Source organism: Alligator mississippiensis, chromosome 12, assembly GCF_030867095.1.
Source record: "Alligator mississippiensis isolate rAllMis1 chromosome 12, rAllMis1, whole genome shotgun sequence".
NCBI lineage: Eukaryota > Metazoa > Chordata > Crocodylia > Alligatoridae > Alligator > Alligator mississippiensis.
Window position 1 is genome coordinate 59,575,676 of NC_081835.1, and position 19,061 is coordinate 59,594,736.

Below are 19,061 nucleotides of genomic sequence, written 5' to 3' on the forward strand. Positions count from 1 at the left end.
TGCACCTTTTGTTTGCCACAGTACAAACTCTCCATTGTTTTGTGTAATAGTTAGCTTCAGAGAGAAATTGTTGCACATCACACATTCCCAAAATACTTCTGATCTTGTCAGTGAGTTGATTTATGACCTTTTCTCTCTAGTGGTAAAAGAGATCACAAATGAAAATGAAGCAAATCTAATCCTATTTATAAGTGAACGTTACCCCACTTTTCAGATCAGTTTGTGACCAGTTGGTTTTGGTCATGTGCATCCCAGGTTTGAAATGAGAATGATAGGTCAGTCTTGGGAGACGGCCTATTCTAATGGTGTCCCAGAACTGGAATGAGGAGTGTTGCATTCCAGTATTGAGTAGCATTAATGGCAGAGCAGTAGGGGGAAAAAGAGTACTAGAGCAGCATCTGGTTGCCTTGGAGCCAGTTCAGCCATTCCTGTCAGTTGCACTTTCATAAGGGTCAAAATTCACTTAAACTCCCCCATAAAGAAAAGTGATTAGGGAAATTGGGGAATAGGCTTTCAGGAACCAGCTGGCTGAAGTCCAAGAGCAGGTGTACTGAATGAGGGCTGCAAAATCTTACTGACTTGATGTGGACACTGTTGAATGCATGTGAGGGCACAGTCTAAACCCTCTAATTGACTTCTTTCTTTTATATCCCAAAATGGCCTTGTCTCACTTCACTTTGAGCCCTGTATGTGTTTGTTTATAGCTGATGTTTCTTCTCTTAAACTCTAGTGGCACGCCCTGCTCAGAACACACCTCCAGCTTCTATGCTACAGAAGGCCGCTAAGATCACCCCTTTTGCAACAAAATCAAGCTCCAATCAGGTAAAGAGAACTCGAGCAGATTTTACAGGGGCTGAAAACTGTCTCTAACTTCTGACCTGCTGTAGTCTTAAACTGAACTAGTGCTGTTAAGTCAGCAAATGTTCAAAGATAAAAACAACGAGCTGCAAGGGCTAGAGTTGTTTTATGTATTTTTGGAAAGTTGGAAACCTGATATGGGTTTGGTGCCTGCTGTCATGAACAGAGGTAGAAAATTATGCGTAGTTCTGTGTGAGCTGGTAATCAGAGCTTTCTCATATGAATGGATCCTTGAAGCCACTGAACTGCCTGAATTATTTAAGGGCCTTAAAAATATATTGAATTAAAGGGGTAATGCAGGGGGATGCATTAGGATTGTTCCTGATTTTGAAAGGCCTGCTCAGAAGAGTTGAGAGTTAAATCTTGGCAGCGCTGCATTGAACTAAGTAATGAATACTTGCATTTGGCAGAGTAATCCCATAGGGCAGTTTGTGTCTGATTGCTAGCAGCAAGCATTTGTTGGCATTAAGGGTTTCCATTTTAATAGGTCTTCATTCTCAACACTTTGCTTTCAGGGCAAGTCAGTTCTGCCCAGCACTGGGTTGGAGAAACAGGTTCACCAATGGAAGGAATCGGATCCTGTCATTGCAGGAATCAGAGAGGAGGTCAGATCTTCAAGGAGTTTTTTCTGCTTTCTAAAAAGATGGATTTATTGTCATGTGGTCACTCTTCAATATATCCATTTCCCAGTGGTGTCCTTCAGTAAATTAGAAATCTTACCATTATACTCTGAACCAGTTCTGTACATATTGTCTATCTGCCTGTTATGGTTGCTTTAACAAAGCATTATTTATACTGTGAACCCAGAGTTGTCTTTCCCTTTGCAAGGAAATGCAGGAGGCCTACTTCCATTGTCTGCAAAGTGCCATGAACTTAGGACTGCATAGGAATATTAGTTGGCAACAGAGCTATGACATTGGTTTCACATCACATTGTCATAACTACTGAACATTCTTTACCCTGTGATTCTGTAGATTGCACATTTCCAGAAGGAGTTAGATGAGCTGAAAGCACGAACCTCCAAAGCCTGTTTTCAGGTGGGTACAGAGGAGGAGAAGAAGATGCTGAGGACAGAGTCTGATGATCTTCACACCTTTCTCCTAGAGATCAGAGAGACAACAGAGGTAACTTCTAGTATGTCTGAATGTAGTGTGTCCGGGTGTGTAGGAGGGGCAGGCAGCCATTGGAGATGCCTGTACTTGTGGCAATGAAGGCATTAAGAGATGAACCAGATCTCAATCAAAAACTTTCGCTATTCACAGTCCCTTCATGGAGATGTCAGTATGCTGAAGACGAGCCTGTTGGAGGGATTTGCAGGGACAGAAGAGGCTAAAGAACAGAATGAGCGCAATCGTAGTTCTGGATATTTACATTTGCTCTATAAGAAACCCTTGGACCCTAAGAGTGAAGCACAGCTTCAGGTATAAAGCACGTTTGCTGGCGTTTAAAATTAAATGAGACTGTTGAGACTTGTTTAGTACCCAGAAGCTTGGTTCCGCTACACTAATGTTGCCTCAGCCTAGTACAGTGAATAAAAGTGTTAACGGTGTCTCTTGAACCCTTGGAAAACATGACACTCCTGAAGTTCCCTTGTAGTACTCACTGTTCCCATTTTGCATGGAGAAACCAAGGAGCTGTAGAAGTTGAAGTGCCTTACCCAAGATCAGAGATGGGAATAAACTTCCTGCCTCCCCAGGACCCTACTCCTAAACACTGATGTTTGCTCAGGGGGTTGAAGTTGCAGGTATATTCTTTGGCAAGCGTGGATTTGTTGTTCCAAAGCTCTGTAAAAGCTTCTCCTTAGAATTATTTTTATCGTTAGCAAGTGCTTTGCCGAACAATTTGATTTATTGTGCCTTACAAAATAGTGGTTAATTTCATGGCTGGCAGAGCAGAACACTAAATGGTGTTCTGAATGCAAGATTACAATGGAAAATGCCCAAGAATTCATAGATGCTCTAAAGAGATGAGAGAATCTAGGGTTAGGGGTGTGTGGTATTATATTCCCTCAGGCAACATAAAATAAGCATGCCCCTAAAACTGAAATGTGTAAGTGGTGCTTGGTTTCTTTGACATGATAGGGTTCCTGCAAAGAGTCCTCTGAAGACACAAGTGAAGATTTTTTTTTTTTTATTACAGAACTAATTGCAGGTTTGTGCTACTAAAAAAGAATACTGTAAGCATTGCTGACACAGCATGTCAGAGTTCAAGACTGTCCTGTTTCAGATTTCTTTTAAGGGAAGATGTCCATCTTCCTCAATCATGTTACTGCATATCTGTACAGAGTCTTTGTACTGAGTGCCCCATTTTTACCTGGTATTCATTGGCAGTTTTGGACCTGTTGGAATCCTACTTAGCACCAAAAAATAAATACCTATTCTAAGTATATTAATTCACATGCTACTTTAATGGCACATCCTTCTTCAGATGTGCTACTAAAATTCCCCTGGGTGTTGTGTATTAATTCACTGCCCAACTTGTGTAGTAAGTGTTTCTCTCTCATAAAGCTTTATTTCTCTGTTGCTTCTCAGAATAGTGTGCATGACTTAAACCCAGGTTATTCCTCCCTTTAAAGAGCCTAAGGCACTGACTTTAAGAGAGGAACATGGGGGGGCATGGTGGAGGGGAAGAGAAACATGAAGACTGGGACCAAGACAGGAATTTTCTGGAAGGCAAATGAGGGGAGGGCTGATGATTGAAATAAATTATCATTGTATCAGGTTCTGCCCCTGTAGAGAGAAGTGACTAGATGAGGTTATGTGCTCCCTGGCTTGATTTTAGTTAGCTTAAAGGGGTCCTCACTTGGCTTCACGGAAGCTGAGCCTCCAAGGAGAAATGGAAAGGTGACTTTGCTTTGCTCAATAGGAAATTCGGCGCCTACACCAATACGTGAAGTTTGCTGTTCAGGATGTGAATGACGTTCTTGATTTTGAGTGGGACCGGCATCTGGAAGAGAAGAGGAAACAAAAGTGAGTGACTGAAGTTAGGATAGAATATGAGTCTGTTTCTAAGGAGTGCCTGAATGAGTTGAGCATCTGACACTAACTGGACAGAGGGGGGACCTTATTCTCAGTGCTCCAGAGCCTTTTTGAAGGGTTTGCTAACACTCAAATGCGGTGCATTCATAATGAAACTAACATGAGTCAAAGCCCAAATTTGGATTATTCAGTGGTGGCTTTGAGAGATGCCTTTCAGCAAATCCTGGCAAGTTCCACCAACACAAATGCCTGTAAAACAAGCTTTGTCCATACTGAACAAACCCTTTAGTAGTTGGTAATGAAGCCCTTTTCTTAAACACATATGCAGTGAAGGAGCAGATTGAGTAAGATTGACGGATACCACAGAGATTACATCTCTAATCTGCTCTGCCTTGGTGTGTGTACCAAAGTACCCTTTTGGGTGGTCAGGTCCACCTAAGTTTATAGATGAAGTCAATGGTTTGGGGGTTGGGGAAGTGCTTGCAGCCAGGCTAAGTATCCAGTGGCCTCCCACTCTAATCTGTGTTTTTGTTCTTTATGTTTCAAGGCGCCTGGTAGTTCCTGAGCGCGAGACTTTGTTTAACACTCTTGCAAACCATCGTGAAATAATCAACCAGCAGAGGAAGAGGCTCAATCACCTGGTGGACAGTCTGCAGCAGCTTCGCCTGTACAACCAGACATCTCAGTGGCATGTCCCCAGTGACACTTCTTCTCATAGTAGTGCTCAAAGGTGTGTGTCAGAAAAAAAAAATAGGGCAGTTTTTGAGTTGAGGCTCTTCCCATAGTGCTGTAGAAAGGTATTTGTCTAAGGGAGACTGCCCTTTAGAGCCATAGCATCTGAAGATAGAGATGTCATGTGTTGGGAGGTGGGAACAACCACAAGAATGGACCGTGGCTGTGAACATTCTTGTTCTGTTCCTAAGCAATACAGGTGTTCTTCATAATGGCTTGAGAATTATTTTTCCTTAATTTGCGACAACCTAATTATTGTATATTGGATTCTCTGAAAGATATGTGCTTGCTATAGTGTAAACATTGCAAAGACATGGACTCCCACATGCTTTACCATTGTCCTGAAGACAGCAGTTGTATTTTCCTTGGGATTGGAGGTGGTGTTCTTTGTGAGTAAGGTTTTGTTGCTTGCATTTAAATAGTACATAGCATCTGGAGAATGTCCTGTGGTATGCACTCTTTTTTTATGACGTAGTCTCTTCAGATGAGTTAGTCAGTTATGGTCTTCTCCGTAATCCCATGGTCTTTTTTCTTCCTATACAGCTATTTGGGTAGAGCAGCATATGGCTCCTCTTCCTGCCATGCATGTTTGTTTCACTGTTCTGCCTTATTTCAGTTCTGACAGTGACCTTGAGAGCTTGAGAAATGCCTTGATGAAAACGACCTTGGAATCGCATGTCAAGCCTCTTCCGAAAGTACCTGGTAATTGTTCTGCCCCTTCCCCCTATGCATGTGTTAAACATGACTTGTGACTGGCTTTCCTACGGTACTCTGGAGGATAGTGACTTTTTCCCCTCTGTTTTTCCAGCTAAATTGTCCCCAGTGAAACAGGCGCAGCTGAGGAATTTCCTAGCCAAAAGGAAGACTCCTCCTGTGAGATCCACTGCTCCAGGTAAATATGCGATGCAGTAGGTATCTGAAGTACTTGCGTCTTTCCAGGAACTGTTAGGATTGTGCTGTGTCTACAACAAAAATAGATTCCTAAACATAGCTCTTGTAGTCTTCATTCTCTCTCCTAGTCCCCACCTTTTTTTGAAAATGTTGGGGGCTTCTGTCAAACTAGTTTCTGACTGGAAGCTTCCTTTTCCTGCACAGATGGGACAAATGGCACTATTTAAATTGGGCCACCTTATTGTCATTCACAGGTGTACTGCTTGCTTAGAAACCTGACTTTCAAATGGAGAAGTAGGAATCAGGATTTGCATTGTATTAGCGCCTAGAAGTTTCTGTCATAGGCTCCTGCCTCTCATCATGCTACACACTGTATGCCTCAAGCTCCCCAGAAATATGGTCCCCATTGCATGTTGCTTACAATGTTGTAGGAAGGTCATCATTGTGCAGTGCATCAAAATGCAGCTCTGTCTCCTCTCTCATCCTCTGACTGCATTTGTCAGTAAGATGCATTCAAGCTGAATGTCTAGTTTCTTACTGACTGAGCTTTCCAGCTTGAAATCCAGGTTCAGAATAACTTTCTAATAGATATGTTAAACCAAGCGCCTCTTTTATTTGTGTTACCTGACATCATCCCAGAGTATCTGGTGTGAACATTTCTGATTCAAGCACCACTTGTTACGTGCTCTGAAGTAATAAGTCAGCGTACATCTTGCAGATTAAATGGTAGCAGACCTTTTCCATATAATAGCAACAAAGCAGGTGACTACAGGCACAGCACTTTCTCTGCTTTTGTGATCCTCCTGCCACAGCCTCCCTATCTGCACTGCGGCTCTGCAGCCTGAACAGTCTCATGGCGCAAACACACAGCAGGGAAGGTGTCATTTGAACAAAAGCCTGCAAGTGAGAATTGCTGTCACCTTCATTTTAAACCTGAGAAACTGGAACTTTTTCTCCTTCCTTTCTAACAAATAGGCATTTTGTTTGTCCCAGAATACACCCTAAAAAAGGTTTGCCAGATGAGATGTACTAACAGTTTATCCTAGGACATCGCAAAGTGCATCTGAACGGTTATCTCAGGACTGCATCATTGAATCAATGGCAGAAAAGCAGCAGTACATTCAGCCGCTTACTAACTCCTGATTAGAAGGGTGATATGTGTACATGCCAATCCTGGGGTATTTCTATTCTGGAGCAGACATAGGGACAACTTGTCCAGGGACAAATGCGACTTCTGTACCTACCTATAGAGATTTTCCAGGATCTCTTGGCCCAATCCCTATTCAGTTACTAGTCAAATCAAGTAGTATGCATCTGGTGTCACTCACCGCTATAAAGAAAAATTTTGCCCACTGCATGTTGGCAGGGAAGGAATAGCAGAGATGTGGGGTCCTAATTTGCACACTAATAAACCATTTCAAATGAAGTAGGCTGAATTTCAAGGCAGTAGGGGCAGTTGGTCAAACAGTTGTCTATCAGAGCTGCAGAGGTTGGCTATACAGCATCTGTGGGTCAGAACAGTGGCTCTTATAGCACTGGAATGCCTTGGAATATTACCAGCTCAGATCTTGAGGCCAGTTCAAGAACTACATCACATTATTTGGGCATCTGACATCCAGGCTTCTAAGGGTGGAATCCTAAAGACCCTAAACATCTTGGAAGCTGAGTGGTTTGAATTATACTGTTAGCTTCCTCCACTTATAGGAGGTGTGAGGATTCTTCCTCATGCCATAATTAATGTCTAACCTCTACCTACTAACCTTTCCTTTGATGGTACATTGTCCAACGTCATGCTTGTACTTGTTCCTTTCATGATCAACGTCCATCTAGGTGTATGAGTATAATGATAAAACAGGTCTTTATTTTTGGAAGGGAATGGGTTGAGAAGTTGCACATTTAGCTCCATGTGGCTCTTGGGCATGTGGCATCTGGCACCCTAGTTGGGAAGCCAAATTCTTTGAACTTAAAGCAGACTTTTATTTTCATAATCAACATTAATTCAGTATAAACAGAGTGACTCTTTCCTAGCCACTGAGAGTAGGTTGTGCCTCTTCTGTCTTTGACTGACAAAATAATGTTGCTCTTCCAACACTGCAGCTAGTCTCTCCCGGTCAGCCTTCCTGTCGATGAGGTTCTACGAAGATTTAGATGAAATCAGTTCAACGTCCTCCATTTCCCAGTCGCTGGAGAATGAGGATTCACCAGTTCTGGAGCAGGAAGAGGAAGTTGCTCCACTCCAGGTCTCACGGCATGCGCCTGTGGTCCGTACCGCCTCCATCCAGCCTGGCCTGCTGACACAGTCTCCACCATTGGGTAAACCACAACTCTCCATGGGCACTTTAAGTGAGTAGAGTTTGCAGTGGTTTTGCCTTTCTTATTTGATCTTTCTGATGCCTTTAACCTCTGTAGTGTCTGTCATAACTTCTAGTTGTGACTAAAAGGGTGTGTAGTGTCATAGTTCACATTGCCAAGCCTCCAAGGGCAGTTACAAATGCAGAAAGGTCAATCTTTGGAACTTGGGCTTAATATTATTGAAGTAATGTGAACGTTTGTTTGTACTTTACCTACCACAGGATCGTTTAAATCAAGATTGAGAAACATTACCTTAATTTATATGCATTGGTTGAACAGCAGGAGGATTTTGGTGAACTCCTAACTTTTTTTTGTTTTGTTTTTTTTTTTAGTGCCCATGACTTCAACCAAAATCATTCCACCAGGGGCAGATAGTACAATGCTTGCAACGAAGACTGTGAAACATGGGGCCCCCACTCCCACCGTTACCGTTCCTGCACCACAAGCAGCTGCTGCTGCAGCACTAAGAAGGCAGATGGAAAACCAGAATCCAGGTACAAATGCAGCTTGGTTGACCCAAGTCTGTGTTCTGTGTTATACACATGCAGTTTAGTGAATGTGTATTTAGTAGTAACATAATGCTGTGAAGGATCAGAAACCATTGACCCTGCCTTGAGCCAAGTCTGGCACAGATGGGATTCACCCAGTGCTGCTGTATCATTTTTCCTTCTCTGTTTAATGACTTACCAGAACAAAATGCAAGAAAAATTCCCGCCCAAAACTACCCATTTTTCATCTATACAGGTACAAGAGTTGCTGACCGCATGTCTTCATGTCTTCAAAGAATAATGTTATGTACATATGATATATAGAGGCCCCAGAAGTTCCTGGCATTTAAACCCTGCACAGCTAAGAAGTCATAGGGTTATATATTTAAAAAAAAAAAATCCCAAGGATTGATATAGAGTAAAAGCAGAGATGCAGTTTGCCAGCTCTGCACTCTAAATTACATAATAAATATGACTGCTTGATGGGTAGGTTAGTCCTTGGATGGGCTAGTAAGATTTTGGATTTTTTTAAGAGAAACTCCCTATGTTTTGGCTCTCAATGGAGAAGCTGACTAAGCTGTTCTTCTAAGTTAATGGGAGAACGTAAAGGAGTGGGGAGATGCACATGCTAGAGAAGTGCATTAGAAATGTCAGTTTTTGTGTTACCTATGTATCCCTCATCATAGGCTAAGGGAAGTTATATTAAATATGACTGTCTCTAAATCTAACAAGGAAAAACATTAACTCCCAGTTTACTGGATTTAATTATCTGAAGAGTTGTATAATTTAAAGTACTGTACTGTATTTTTATAGAACAGTTATCTTAAGTACAATACAGTAGGATATGTGATAGTACCTGCCAAAAGTACCAGTTTAATCCATGGAACTAAGAGTATGGATGCTACAGTTTTGCACACAAATAAACAGAACACAAGTTTGCCAGGCCAAAATGGGTAGTCATTCATAACCAACAGGTACTTCTGTATACCATTTTGGCAGGTAATTTAGGTACCTACAGTTGCTTTTTGTATAGACTGTTTTTCTGCTCTGAAACCTTTGAGGGGAAGGTTCAAAGAGAAAGAATGGTTATTGGACTTCCAGGGGCAAAACAGCCAAACTTCTGAACTGTAGTAAGGAGATCTGTCAAGTATTGATAACCATTATTCATACTTCTCCATCATCAGTGCCCTCCCTATGTAGCCATTCAAATCCTTCTACATATCATAGCTGTGCTAACTGTAAATCTCTATTTAGTAGTCAGCAGTAAATTATTCAGATCACACTGGTGCTCTAGCCCCAGGGTTCCTAGGGGTTCCTGTCTAGGTTGGCAGTTCCATTGTAGCTAGTGCAATGCAAGCTGCTTTTCCTGTTGTTCTAGGTGTGTTAACAATTAGACTGTTTGTTCTAGATGGAGCTTAGTTGAGAAGCTGCTCCTCTCCTTACCTGTACATACCATGCACAAAGTGAAGACTTCACCTCATGTGTGGGGTTCATCTTTGTTCTTTCTTAAAGCGGTGAGCACTTCCCTGACTGAATCAACGCTGAAGAATGTCCCTCAGGTGGTGAATGTGCGGGAACTGAAGAACAGCGCCTCAACACCCGCTGTTTCGGCAGTAATTGGGTACGTGAATGCTTCCCCTTCTTTAAATTTTTAAAATCTCTTCCCTTAAATAGCCCTTGCAGCAAGGCACATCTGTCCGTAGGGGGCAGTAGTACTGTTCTGTATAATCTGATGAACCTGTTACTGCAGTTGTCTTTGGGGGAGTTATGAAGAAATGAGTAGCTGCATGGTATTAGCAATCCTCCCCTTGTAGGGGAGAAGTGGCAGGTATCATCTTCCCCAAGTTATTCAAGGATATTCTACAAGATTTATCTAACCAAAGGAAAGCCCTTGGTTCTGGTTTAGAGTCTAATCATCTGGGCCACTCTTGACTTCATTCTTCAGCCCTATGTTTTGGTATAAATAAAATCTATGCTAGTCCAGCCCTGTTCTTCTGGGGTTCCAGGTCTTATCCTTTAATTGCTACTGCACTTTTGTATCCTAATATCTAACTGGCAAACTTGAAATTTCGGCATGTGGTCTCCTTTTCCCATTTGCTAATATTTATGTATACGTCCACTTCTTCTGTGTAGGGAAAACACCTCTTTGCCAATGAACTATGGGTCTCTCTGAGCTGTCCAGCTGTTTTGTTTATTGCCTCTTCTGCGACTAAAAACATCTGCTCTTTAGCATACCTCTCCAGGCTTAGTCCCCTGACTTGCTGTCCTTCAGGATTAATTTTGCTCTCCAGTTTCTCTGGCGAGTTGTTTCATTGGAATATATTAACAGTAGACTCGCTCTCCATTTCCCTGAGGTTAATATTCTCTAGAGGCAGACCTCCCCAGAAATGTTAGCTGCCTTCCTCAACAGAAGACCCCAAACGTGTGCTGCCTGTATTTAATTTACAGTGTCAAGCAGCCCTAACGTTCCTGTGCATTTAAGCGAAACTGTTGGCCTTCCTATTTTTCAAATCCCCCAGACAGCAGCCGACTCAGCTCATTCCATAGATTTCTGTCTTATCGCTAGGCTCTGTCACCAGCTGCAAACCTGGTTCTTCCTTTTGTCTTGGTAATGACCTTGAAGCCCTCATGTGCTGATCACTTAAACAAGAGAATGTGCGTTTTTAAAAATAAATAAAGAGGTGGGGAGGAGAGAATGACTGGCACTGGGGATCATAGGATATGTGTGTCATGGAAAAAAGCAGTATGGGATAGGAGAAGCTCACCAAATGCATCCAGTTAAGTCCTGTGGAATTGCAGATGTTTCGTCTCAGTTGTCCACGTCCCCGCCATGCTGTTATCTTTGCACTGTTTCTGTTTACTGCATTGATCGTGCGTTCCCTTCACTGCTAAGGAGCAGGAAGCAGGATTCCATGGAAACGGTTCATCATCATGCTAGGGTGGAAGGAATCTTAAAATGGTGTTGCACATCAGCTGTTGCTGAACTTCCTCAAGGAGTTGAACCACAGAATTTGCATGTTAGTCTGGAGGGGGTTCAGAAGTTCTTTAGCATTTCGCTTCCCCAAAAGCACGAGTTTCTCTGAAGCTGCGCTTTCAAGACTCTATAGACCACCAAATAGCAGTGCCAAAAACTTCTGCCAACAGTCTTCTTGGGAGAGGTTGGAGAAATGACCCGTTTATAAGTTCTTAACTTGGTAACATATGAAATTAATTTAACTAAATCTCTTGCCTCAGTGAACGTCTCCCTCATCACTCCACAGTCATGTTGGGAGGCCCCTGTTTGTGCCAAACAAGTGAGACTTGCCTTAGATGAGCATTAGCTTGTACTTGAACGATATAACTACGTCGGCTTTAAATAGTTTTACTTCTGTAGTATCGATTTGTTATTTATAATTCATGAGGTGCCCTATCGTCTTGTGTATCAACAGCTTTTACAGCTTTATCGTATAACTGACCTCATAAAAACGTACCGGCTAAAAATTCTATCAAATGTGATCAGCCTGACAGGCTGGCATTAAATAAAGAGCATTCATGCAGCAAAGTCAACTCATCAGTTTTCACTACTTCAGGCATCCTGCTTCTTTGTGCCACGGCGGCACACTCTCCGGATTGTTAAGCAGTAATACTTTCCAGTCCTTATCAGCTGTTAAATTGCCTGTGGTTAAATAAGCTGGTGATCTCAATACAGTTCTTGGAACCGTGTTTTACTAGAGGAGGGGAGGGGAAACCTCCCTCCACATTTGGAACCTAATTGCCTTTAATTAGTCTTAAATTAGCTTGAGAATTGTATTCTCTAGTTAGACGGGTGGACCAGGCATGAAGCACTGTTGCAGGACAATGTTGTGGGGTCTACAACTACTGCTACTTTTAATTTACTTACTCTTTGCTTTGCCTTCTTTCTGGCACCTTTATTTGTTGCGCTAATGCATATAAGACCAGAAATTACACCATTGTAATAAAACATCACTCATTTTTATGATATTAAGATATTTTTTGTGGGAATATTGACACAGAAGTGTGCAAGATCAGTTATATGCGGATGACATATTTACAACTTTCACTGTCCTGTCAAAGTAACTGAAAGCCTCATTACAGAAGAGTCGGTATCTTCCATGATATCTGGAGGTAATGTGACAGAATGGCAAAATAGAGGATTGAGATCTTCCAGGTGTAGATGTTCTCTGGCTGAAACTGGGTACAAAAAGCTTCTGGCGTACAGAAAGTAATAGCTGATCCATGTGATTTCTCTGTTTTTAATTTGAAACGTGACAGCAGCTTTCCACTTTGTGCTGGCATTCAGTGCGGCTCCAGCAGAAGCAGGAAGACTCAATTATCCTCTTAATTGATACATATTAGAACAAAGAACATTCAGCTGCACACAGAGGGGCTCTATCTTTATCACTAGGTTCTAGTCTCTTCCCAGAGTACTTGAAGAAGTTCTTGAAACCAGTGCCTTACAAAATGTATACCTTACACTTGATAGCGGCTATTAAGTGTAACCGGAGTGCCTTCAGAAGATCGGTGGGCTTTAAGGCGGGTGTGTGTGTGTGTGTGTGTGTGTGTGTGTGTGTGTGTGTGTGTGTGTGTGTGTGTGTGTGTGTGTGTGTGTCCTGGTATGACCCCCTACTCACTAGCTTCTCTGTAACTAAGTTTGGAGACCTCGGGGCAAGGGTGGTCTGTTTGCTTCCTTTGGCTGATGCTTTAAATGTTTTAATCGAAAGCCTCCAAAAAGCTTGTTTTAAAATTGTCGATCTATGGCTTCGTTAACATGATCACTTGTAGTAGGAGGGTAAGCATAATACAGGGGTCAGCAACATTTTTGGGCAGAGTGCCAAAAACACCCACAACTTCAACTTGTAAGGTGTTTGGTGTGCCAAGGGTGGATGACAGGAGAGCCACAAGGGGCCCAATCCATGCTGTTGCTGTGTAGCCCCGGTCCCTTCCCTGCCAGCCACCCAGAGGCACGTGTGCCAAGCAAAATGCCTTCAAGTGCCATACTCTGGTACCCGTGCTGGGAGTTTTCTACCCCTGACATAATACATTCAATACTCTGTGTTCATATGGAAGCAGGAGGAGAGAATCAGAAATACCCTTCAGGGTGGCACTGAGAGAGGAGAGGAGTTTATAAACTCGAGTGGGTAGCAATCAGCAGTTCCTCTCCTGTAAGCCTATATATATTTTTATTAAATTGGTGTGAACCAAAGAAGGTTGACATGAAAGTTCTGTGCTTGCAGTTGCAGCATTTGAATAGGTTAAAATCATCCAGATAACAGAAATAACTGCTTCAGAGATCTTGCTTCTGCTCTAAGTGTTATCTGCATCCACACTAAGTTGGAAAACAGTTTCATTCACCAGCTGTATCTGTGATTACAGGGAAATGTTTTCTGTAATGCTGTCTGCATAGGCCTCAAAAATCTTCTTCACTGAAGTTTGTGTTGTGCTGGTAACAATAAGTTAGCAAGGCTACAATGCTGACTAATTTTTAAAAAAAGATTCAACCTTGGATTCTGCAGACATGACATTGGAAAAGTCCCAGGCAGCTGAGAGCTCTTCTTCGTCACTGGTATCTAAGAAATAACTCTCAGATCCGTTCCTAGAACTCGGGTACATGTGTACTAGAGTCCTTTTTTTCTAACAGGTTTTATGTAGGAAGGTCCTAGCAACTGTATGTTTTGAGCTGTGCAATTGTTTCCCAGGATCATGACAAACAAGTCTCTCCTGTTCGTCCCTTTGATGCTTCTCCAGTTAAACACCCTCTGAGTTGAATGTAAGCTGCTGCTCTGACCCTGTGCCTGGCTTTCTTGTAGCAGAGCTGCCATATGCTCCTAGTATACAGTAATCCCAGGCACTCCAGTGTTGGAAATGCCACAGGAGCTATTACTTGTCAGGACAAGCAATAATTCAGCTGGCAAAATACATGTCTGATGGTGTAGAACTGAGGTCAGCCAAGCCCTGGATATCTCTGAGTAGACTGCAGTGGGCAGCAGACTTCAAAAGCATATCAGGCTATCATATGACAGCCAGCCCTTCTATAGAGTCACTGCTTTTATTGTAGAGCATCAAACCCACAGAAAATGGGGCTGCTACAACTTGGTTTGGGGAAGTAAGTGCAGAGGAGAAGACTAGAAGCATTTCTTCAAGCTCTCCTTCCATAGAAAAGCTTATTGGAAAAGGTGAACTTCCAATGAACTTACCCATGTAGTAACAAAATTCCTGAGATCTAGGTGGGATCTAGCTGATTAAATTCTAGCTTGGTAACCACAAAATAGTTAGAAGTCGGGTATTTCTGCAGTGTCTGAAACAGCTATAATACAATTATCTGGTTATAATATATTTGTCTGATTTCCTCTGTAATGGGAGCGCATTTGTCTTGCAACTCCTGTGAGCCAGCTTTGTGTCCCTAGGCAAGTCTTTAGTTCCCCCATCTCACCTCGGCAATCAGCAGACCCTGACAGTCCCTGAACTTTATTTATTAATTTTTTCTTGTGAGGCTGGTCCTCCATGCTGCATGCAGAACATCCCAAGAGGAAAAGAGATTCCTGTTTCTCAAGGTAGCAGTCAGGTCTCCTGCACTTCAAGCAAATAGTGGAATCAAATCCTGGGGCTGTCTCATCTTACTGACTTGTATCAAGAGACCTGATGCACTTAGTTCTCCGGCTGCTGCTCTTTATTGGCCCACTTATGATGTGGTCAAGAGTTCTTGTAAGGATTTGTGGCTTAGAGCTGGCAACAGAATCTAAGAGTCTCCAACAGAAATCATCTGATCCTGCACTAGGTTCTTAACCTCTGTGTATTTGTTGTGAAATGGGTGAAATAGTTGCCTAACTCCAACGTTGTCTGCAGCCTTAATTTTCACAAGTGCCTCTAGATCTTAGACAAGCACTAGCAGTTCATACTGTCACGACTGTAAGAAGAGGGAGAATTCAGGCACTGTCCTTGGTTTCTGTGCAAGCTTACATAACAGCTGAGTTTGTGATAGAAATGAAATGGATCTGATGAATGCATCATCCAGAGCTGGCGCTGTACATGTCAGTCAAGTGGACGTTACTGGAGTGCTTTTGTCAGGTAAACTGATTGCCCGAGAGCTTTAAAATCATCACTGTCAGGGAGAAGCATGCAGTTTCTGCTTGGGATCTTGCGCATTGTGTCAACGAAAGGCTAATGGATTCTGTTCTTGATGCACCGTTTCCAGTGAGGAGAACTCTCTGCTCAATCCATGGGTCACATGTAGCATGAGTTTCACCAAATATAGCCTTTGGGGATGGTACACGCTCTTCCCCTTCATCAATAGAATCTGAAACCCAAGTAATACATAGCACAGACTAGGTGGTGTCTGGAGCCGAAGGTGAATCACCTGAGACCCTGGGCACAGCGAGTCCTCTGCAGGATGATTCCATTTCCTTCCTTGTCTAGTTCTGGTTCAGCTTGGGGATGCCGGGCACCTTAACACGAAGCCGCAGCACTTCTCTGCTTCATATTGCATCCATGGATGTGTGGGCGGTGGGCCCAAGAGGCCCTGCACACACTCATTTATGTTGCAATCAAGCCAGTATTAGAAATGCATGACACCAGCATGGTTGGGGATAAAAGAACTTCCTATCTGACAGGCAAGCAGGCAAGAGCTGAATCTTAAGACTGGTAGTGCCCTGATGATTGGAGGAGACAGGCTAGTATTCAGGATATGAGGCCTTGTTGTAGCAGTGCAGTGTGACAGTATACAAAAATATGGATCTAATGTCCAGAGCATCTCAAAAAGCTGCACAGGTATGTCTGCTTACCCCGTTCCTCTTATCCCAAATGACTCTCAGGCATGGACAGGTTCTTGGAGTAGCATGAGCGTATTACAAATGATGTTAGCCACACCACAGTGCAGCTTCACTAATATTTGTACAGCATTTTGAAGACCTAAAGCACAAGGGACTTTTGTTTTTTCTTTGTCTCCTTGTCTAGCACTTGGGACAGAAATGTGTGCATCCATTTCCAGACTCTGGAGTACATAAAGCTGCTTATACACGAAGCATAAAAATGTAATCCCCTTACCTGGTGATTCATCAATTCCCTGTTAAAAAAAGAAGGTTGACTTTACTCCTTTCTCTTCAGGAACAAAATGAGTGTGAAGGAGACTTTATCATTTAAGCCATGGGGTTTTAAACACCTTTGCAGCCCTCCTTTATTAAATGAAGCTGATTCATGTAAGAGGTTTATACCATGATCAGATTTGTTCATTTTGGTTTTGCTGGATTTATAGTTTTGCAAACTTGGCAATCAGTATTATACTGGACTTCTCAAAGCTGTTTTTCTGGGAAGAGATCTGTTTTGTATTAACCAATCATTAAGTCTTTTCTTTGCTCCTTATTTTTTCAGATCGTCTGTACCTCACTCTGCAGCCCAAGCAGTTCACCAGGTTTTGGCCACTGTTGCTACAAATCAAGCCAAGCAGGTATCTCTGATACTTACTTTTTTCCTTGTTAAGTGCTATGGCCTGGCAAATACCATCCTGCTTCTTGTTTCAGCTGCTGTTGAATAGATTGCCATACATTCCCTTTCCATACCCTCTGCCCTGCACACATTACAAACCACATCTTAATCATTGACCTTGGCTGAGTGATGCCAGACATATCTTTGTTGTGTCTTAATGTTTTTGATTTCATTTTGCTTTTGGAAATGTCTCGCAGGCCATGGCCTTACTGCAGATTCAGGGCTATAAGCAATAATAAAAAAGATCGTGTTAAGGAAAATCGAGACTATAAAGTTAAAACCTTTCCTAATCGAGAATGTAGAATTAAAACCTTTCCTAATGGGGGATTAGATGCTACACAAAGGTAGTGGCCCACATCCCAAAACCACTTAATTGTTAGTCTTTGTTCAGGAGAATTGGAATGGAAGGAAGAGGCTTGTATTGGGCTATGTGAGGGGTTCATTGGGTGAGTAGAATATCCAAGTTTGTAGTTATTTATGGGTTCATGGCTGGAATTGGAAGGAAGCTGCTGCTTGTTAGGAGAAGATGAATAGGCAGTGTTGACAGGTGCTTTGGTCCACTTCCCCTTTTTTCATGATTATGTACTCTACCCCAAAATGCAATAAATTAACTTGAAAACTTTTCCATTCTGTACAGGGGTAACAATATGTTTGCCTGGTGTTTGTGTTCTGAATTTTTAGGGGCCTCTAACAAGTTCACTTAAAGCACAATCTCCACCTGTGTCTGCCTCCATACCATGTGCTGCCCCCATCACAGCTGGTCAGACACCTGGCAGCAAAATTTCAGGTCAGTGTTTTTTTCTGTTGAAATAAAATTGAGGGTTGGGTGTTCTGCCAGCCTTAGTAGCGCATTGTCCACAGATGGAAGAAATGATGCTGATTCCTCTTCTGTCAATTGATTCCTTACTGTTCCAACCTAGAGAGAATTTGAAAAGCCAGAAACTAAATAGGATTGTCACACAAAGCTAACCATATGCTTTTATGTGCTTTGTGTGCATGGGCACATCTAAAATTCTGCCGTGTAGCAGTTCCTCTTTCATTCTAGAACTGGATTGTGCATGTGCTTAATGTCTGACTTCGGCATTTCTCAGAGCTGTAACTGTTGGAAGCATCTGAAGTGAACACGGGTGTGTTCTTAAATCAACTTCAATGGGAGCCTCTTTTTTTTTTTTTTTTTTTTTTTAGATACTGAGTTACTGGACTTTCATTGGAAAAAGGCCTATAGAGTTCCTTGTGAAGGATTAACAGTAACATTATCTGGTGTTAGTTTCTAACTTGGGGTATGCCCGTGTTGCAGAGCAGTGTAGTCTGGAAGCATCCCTTCCTAGCTTTAGACAAGCAAGCTTGGGTCCTGGCAGCAGCCTATCTACTGCTGAGGTCCCTGACACCAGGACCGAACTGCAACTAGTATCTGTGCTAGCTCGGTTACCTCCATCCTATATCCTAGTTTGCATTGTAGGTGTGCACAGGTATCAACCTGAGTACCCCATATCAGGCAGTTGATGAAATGGCAACCAATTTTCAGTGTGACCACAGGCTTCCTTAAAGCAATACTGTTTCAGACCATTTTGACAGCTGATTAGTGATGCAAAACATTTCAGCAGTCACTCTAGCTCCTACAGCCATATGGAGTTTGCAGTTGCCAGTAAACCATTGATGTACAGTAGATGTTGTCTCCTTCAGAATGAAGATAAATGGCCATATATGAATTGGTGTCATTGTTACGTGTTAGGTTGTTGGTAGCAGACAGGTTGACATTTATCTCCCATAAAGGTTTCTCTTTCCCATAGAGTATCTAGGCTGAAAGAGGAACCTGGCAAATCACATGCATGTAATCTTCTGATGCCTAGAACCCGGTGTATATTGTTACAAAGGGAGAGGTGGCTATCTCTTTGCAAATGGCTTTAAAAGGTGTTGAATACACTTCAACGTGAATTAATCACTGATCCAGTTGTCTGCACCATTGTTTTTCTGTGACTTCTGAGGTCTGTTCTCAGCTGTGATCAAAGGGATTATCAAATGTTTTCCCTCCAAGCTCTATCGGCTTTTGTGTATTAGTTTGGAGATACTCTGGGTACTATTAATCACTCTTGTTTTTCAGTGCACAGCAAACTTGTATCTAGAAATCTGTATTAACAGATTGGTGGAAGAATGTTGAAAAGTGGTATATATAGAAAGGGGTGGGTGCTGTAGAAAGAAGAAATTACTGTTGAAAAGTTCCAATATGTAACTTGTCCCACTACCCTCCTGAACCCATATTGATTTCTGATATTTTCCATAGTAA

At 42.3% G+C, this 19,061-nt stretch overlaps 1 protein-coding gene across 4 annotated transcripts in view; it reads left to right on the forward strand.

The window, feature by feature from the left end:
- Positions 1-19,061, forward strand: part of NUP214 (nucleoporin 214) — a 58,335-nt gene that overhangs the window by 15,333 nt on the left and 23,941 nt on the right. For all 4 annotated transcript variants that reach the window (XR_002086479.2, XM_006260013.4, XM_014603809.3 and 1 more), the window contains exons 14-26: positions 731-822; positions 1,374-1,463; positions 1,833-1,982; positions 2,121-2,279; positions 3,724-3,827; positions 4,384-4,566; positions 5,185-5,270; positions 5,377-5,460; positions 7,557-7,802; positions 8,144-8,305; positions 9,812-9,920; positions 16,664-16,739; positions 17,459-17,564. Coding sequence is in view for 3 of the 4 variants with exons in the window: in XM_006260013.4 (XP_006260075.1) it covers positions 731-822; positions 1,374-1,463; positions 1,833-1,982; positions 2,121-2,279; positions 3,724-3,827; positions 4,384-4,566; positions 5,185-5,270; positions 5,377-5,460; positions 7,557-7,802; positions 8,144-8,305; positions 9,812-9,920; positions 16,664-16,739; positions 17,459-17,564 (1,647 nt within the window). In the remaining variant the exon portion in view is untranslated. The remainder of the gene's footprint in view (positions 1-730; positions 823-1,373; positions 1,464-1,832; positions 1,983-2,120; positions 2,280-3,723; positions 3,828-4,383; positions 4,567-5,184; positions 5,271-5,376; positions 5,461-7,556; positions 7,803-8,143; positions 8,306-9,811; positions 9,921-16,663; positions 16,740-17,458; positions 17,565-19,061) is intronic.